Below are 4,379 nucleotides of genomic sequence, written 5' to 3' on the forward strand. Positions count from 1 at the left end.
CAACAGCCATGCATATATAGTAGCAGCATGCTGCCAATAACTTGCCCCAGAAGGAACAACATTAATACAGAAACCAAATTTCATAAAACTTTTTGTTCCTTATCACGGATTTAATATTAGCCCTGTTTACAAAATTAGGCCAGGATTCAAGGAACTTCAGCAAACTAATACATGAAATTCAAAAAACACGACCAATGGTTGGTTTGCTTCACTCTCTGCACCCGACTTCAAATCTTTTTTCTTGTGGTTTATATGAATTTAATGTAAATTATTTATCGTCTGCTAAAAAAAATTTCAATGATATTGACACACACTGACCGGAGTCGAGGATTATTGGCCGTCACCTCTCTCTCTCGCCTCCATTTTTTGGGTGTCGTCGGCCAACACGCTTTGACTCCGGTCGAGGTGTGTCAAATATACAAGCAAATCAAAATTTGGAAAAACTAATGAAGGCATAAACTGATAGAAGTCTAGTAAAATTATGCTAGAAAAAGCAACCAACCTTTTGAATGTACATATACTCTTCTATAGGAACTAACAGATCTAATTCTTCAGAGAAAAAAGACTAGTTGTAGAATATCATATACAAAAATCATATGAAGCATGATGAACAAGTCTTCTCTTCCTCTCAATTTGATCTGTTGAGATCGATCCGAGGTTTCTTCACCGTAGGCAGCGGAACAACCGAATTGCACCTAGGACATTTAGGGTTATTTCTCATTATCAACACATAAGATAGGCAACCAGGACACCCTGCTGCAAATGGTGATGCGTATTGCTTGTCCTCACTGTCTGCCTCCTCAGTTTCTTTGATGGATGACGACGACGATGAGTAAGTTGGCGAAGATGACTTCAACATGGACGAAGATCGCCTCTTGATCGGTTCCTTCTCTGCTCGTTCGAGGGCGGATTTTACCTTGTCCAAAGTGCACAGGCTCTGGTTACTGCATGAGGGTGGTGGTGATGATGAAACCAGTTTCAAATCAAGGTTAGAGCTGGTATCATCAAAGAGATTTAGTGGGATTTTCGACGATGGCGATGGAGGGAAGTTCAAATCTTGCATCTTTGGAACTGTTGGATTGGTTTGGTTGTTTTGATATGAGATTGAATGTGAATTTTGGGCACTGCACCTTTGAAGATACACTTTCCCTGACTGCAAACAATCAATATAATATATATTAAGTACAGAAATAAATAATAATAAAAAGGTGAGTTGAATATTTACAATTAATCAATTTATTGACATAAAGATATAGCTTTTAAAGAATTTACAGTGGGATTAGAACTTGCAGAGCATTGAAGAACATCATCAAAATAATTGATTAAATACATGATATTAATTACACCCTTTAATATTCATTAAAACTATGGAAAGATTGTAAATTTACTAAACACCAAAAGGCTCTGTGCAACTGCAGAGGAAATTATATGCCAATAATGAAAAGAGAAAATACTGTTGTATTGAATTTTATAAGGAAGAACAAAAAAAAAATGTTAAATTGCAGAAAGTTACAACTTTCTCAGCAACCAAACAGACATTTATAAATCAATGAATTAAGCAAAAGAAAACACATTATCGCGTACAGACAATATCAGTTAAAACTCGTGAAAGAAACAGAATTGAATGTCATGAAACCAGAATTCAAAGCAATCTGATCGAAAACAAGAACACAACAATACAAAACCACATCAAAATCAAGCTCCCAAGCCTTATCCACCAAGTAATGTAAAATAGTTTTCCCGGAAAAATTATGGAACACACTGTTTGATTAATTCTCGGGAAACAAACATGACCCAGATGAGAAAATCGACCAACCTTCAAGTCCAAGCGCTTTTCCCAGCCATTGGGGACCTGTAAGTCGAGGTCCAGTTCCTGGGAGTCGTTGGGAAGAGTTGAAGGAGACGACCCACTACCACCAAGCAAGTCTCTTGTAATCAGAGCAGTTGATTTCTCACCACTAGAACCACTCCCAACGCTCAGATGCTGATCGTCACTGTACCCACTTAGAACCCGAAACAGAGAGCTCACCTCAGCAGCCATTACTGGGGATTCACAGAGCCTTTTTTTTTTTTTTAAACTGAGGGAGAGAAGGAAAGGGGGTCTTTGGGATTATATACAGCCCAACTATATCTGGTAGTAAATATAGCCCGTTATGTAATATTTAAAAATAAATTGAAAATACATTTATGTTATTTTTTTATTGCTAATTTTATTAGCTATTATTAATAGTAGTTTGAATTTGAATTAAGGTACTAATAAATCTAATTGAATTTGATTAATTGCTTCATTTAATGTTTGCGATATTAATTGATGAGGTTGTGGGAGGGGTGGGAGGAGAATTCAAGAAAAGGAGGCACCTAAAGTTATGGTAGCATTAAATGCTTTTGGAAACCTAAATCTTTGAAGGTTTGTCTGAGATTGGTTCAATAAGAAGTATTTCTCTTCGTAAGCATTCGTGATAGAATTGCTTTTATTAAAAGCACGTTGAAAATTTTATAGGAAATTCTAATGCATCCTTGGAAGTTCTTGAAAAAAACCACTTTGACGTGCAAAGTGCTTTTTGAAAAAGAAGATGCATGATGAAGCATCAAATAGGTGCTTCTTCGATAAGCGTTTCTATGACCTAAAGTTGCCAACGCTATTTGCAATTTCCAGGACATTCATCGGGTGACAAAGATCCGATCAAAACCTTTGTAAGTTAACTGTGATTTGCGAGAGACAAGTCTACATTTTGCTTTGTGTTTAGCTTTCTTTTCAAATGAGATCCTCTCCGGATCCTCTTTATGAGGATTTCGGGAATCCTCCAATCATATCCGATCATCATACATCATGGGATCAAAAATTATGGTAAATTTTTTTATTTAAAATTAAATATAAATAGTACGTGACGAAAATTGGCGCATGATGTACGATGAACGGATGTAATTGGAGGATCTTCGAGATCCTCATAAAGAAATCTGAAGATGATCCTCGTTCTTTCTTTTCGTCTGGCTCTGACCACGTGAATTAATTGGCAACAGTTGAAATTATATAGATCAAAGTAAATGGTATGATATTTGTAAGACTTTCAGAATGCACTCACAGTACAAGATTGAATTGAATGATCACAATTTGGCTAGGCACGATAAGATATCGATCTCATTGCAACTATATGTCATCCTCATCATTCATGTGACACAAGCCTAATACCGCCTTAATCTAATAGAGCTTTTGCTTACTTCCAATCAAAGAAACCATGAATTGATATTGACAGACATAAATATACAACTAGATCAAAGGTTAGTTTGTGTTTGCAAGTGGTCATTTACCACAGTGAATGAAATGTGCTGAGCCCTTACATGATAGCGTGGGTTCAAACTTCGTCGGTGGTTAATCTAACTCCTAATCTAACAAAATTTATCGTTTGACAAAAAAAAAACAGTTAGTTTGTGTTTTGTATTCCTGTTAAGATTTGTGTTTGTGCATGTATTTGACGTATTGTTGATTTTTTTTTTCGACTGTGGAACGATAGCGGTTTATTAGAACGTTAACAAAAGGTAAAAACTTCAAAGATGGCATATTGGATTAAATCTGATGGGCGCTCAAATGCTAATAACAGTTGATAACTTTTATATCATATTATATATAGGGAATTATTATAAACACTTCAAAAATCTTATTCTACACTCCTCACAATTGTATTTTTCTTTCTAATTATAAAAAGTTTGAAGTGCAAAAAAAGATTTTTGAAGTGCTAATGACAATTCCCTATATATATTGTTATTATATTCTGACATTTAAGTTTATATTACTACTATTCTTCTGGTTGGAGAAGTCGCACAAGTATTAAAGATGAAGCATGCAGTTTTCGATGCCAACATCAATATGGGAAGCCCTTGAGATGACCAAACCATGACAATATTTATATGCCTATACAAAAAGGGCAAAATAAACTCAAATACAGATAAGAAGAGGGGAATGACTTCTATGGCTCAGCAAGACCATTACAATGACATTTTGTTTTAATAAAATAAAAATATGGGCAAGCTTTTGTCGTATGTCTTTCTTTCATTAACATAAAATACCACATGACAATGTATTTGTGTCGTATAAGATGTTCTCAAAATAAGGGAACAAAAAATAGTAAACATCTTTTTGGTGTGTGGGTAAACGTCCAAACTTAATGGCTTTTATAATTGCTTTAGGGCAACATTCAATGGTCAAATTCGGTGCCTCCTCTGAGAATATATTGCTATATTCTTTTCTTCTTCTTTTTTGAAGAAATGAAGATATATTAATATTCCAATAGATGTTACATCAAATTTTGGATAAGGAGGTCCTAAATAAGGTCAGGAGGATCCTCAAACCAAACTACCTCATTGCCAATTGAAATAGCAAA

At 35.0% G+C, this 4,379-nt stretch overlaps 1 protein-coding gene across 1 annotated transcript; it reads right to left on the bottom strand.

The window, feature by feature from the left end:
* Positions 1–460: 460 nt before the first annotated feature.
* LOC103435410 (uncharacterized) lies at positions 461–2,467 on the bottom strand. The gene is made up of 2 exons (XM_008373802.4): positions 1,817–2,467; positions 461–1,153 (listed from the first exon to the last, which is right to left on the bottom strand). The coding sequence occupies exons 1-2, from the start codon at positions 2,039–2,041 to the stop codon at positions 629–631; spliced, it is 750 nt and encodes a 249-aa protein (XP_008372024.2). The 5' UTR covers positions 2,042–2,467; the 3' UTR covers positions 461–628.
* Between the last annotated feature and the right edge of the window lie 1,912 nt (positions 2,468–4,379).

Source organism: Malus domestica, chromosome 05, assembly GCF_042453785.1.
Source record: "Malus domestica chromosome 05, GDT2T_hap1".
Classification (NCBI taxonomy): Eukaryota; Viridiplantae; Streptophyta; class Magnoliopsida; order Rosales; family Rosaceae; genus Malus; species Malus domestica.

What these genes read in the sequence shown, in the direction of transcription:
- LOC103435410 (XM_008373802.4), bottom strand. Translation starts at nt 2,041, where the DNA reads ATGGCTGCTGAGGTGAGCTCTCTGTTTCGGGTTCTAAGTGGGTACAGT. An exon ending in AAAAGCGCTTGGACTTGAAG is followed by an intron (nt 1,154 to 1,816) that starts GTTGGTCGATTT and finishes GATTGTTTGCAG; the next exon opens with TCAGGGAAAGTGTATCTTCA.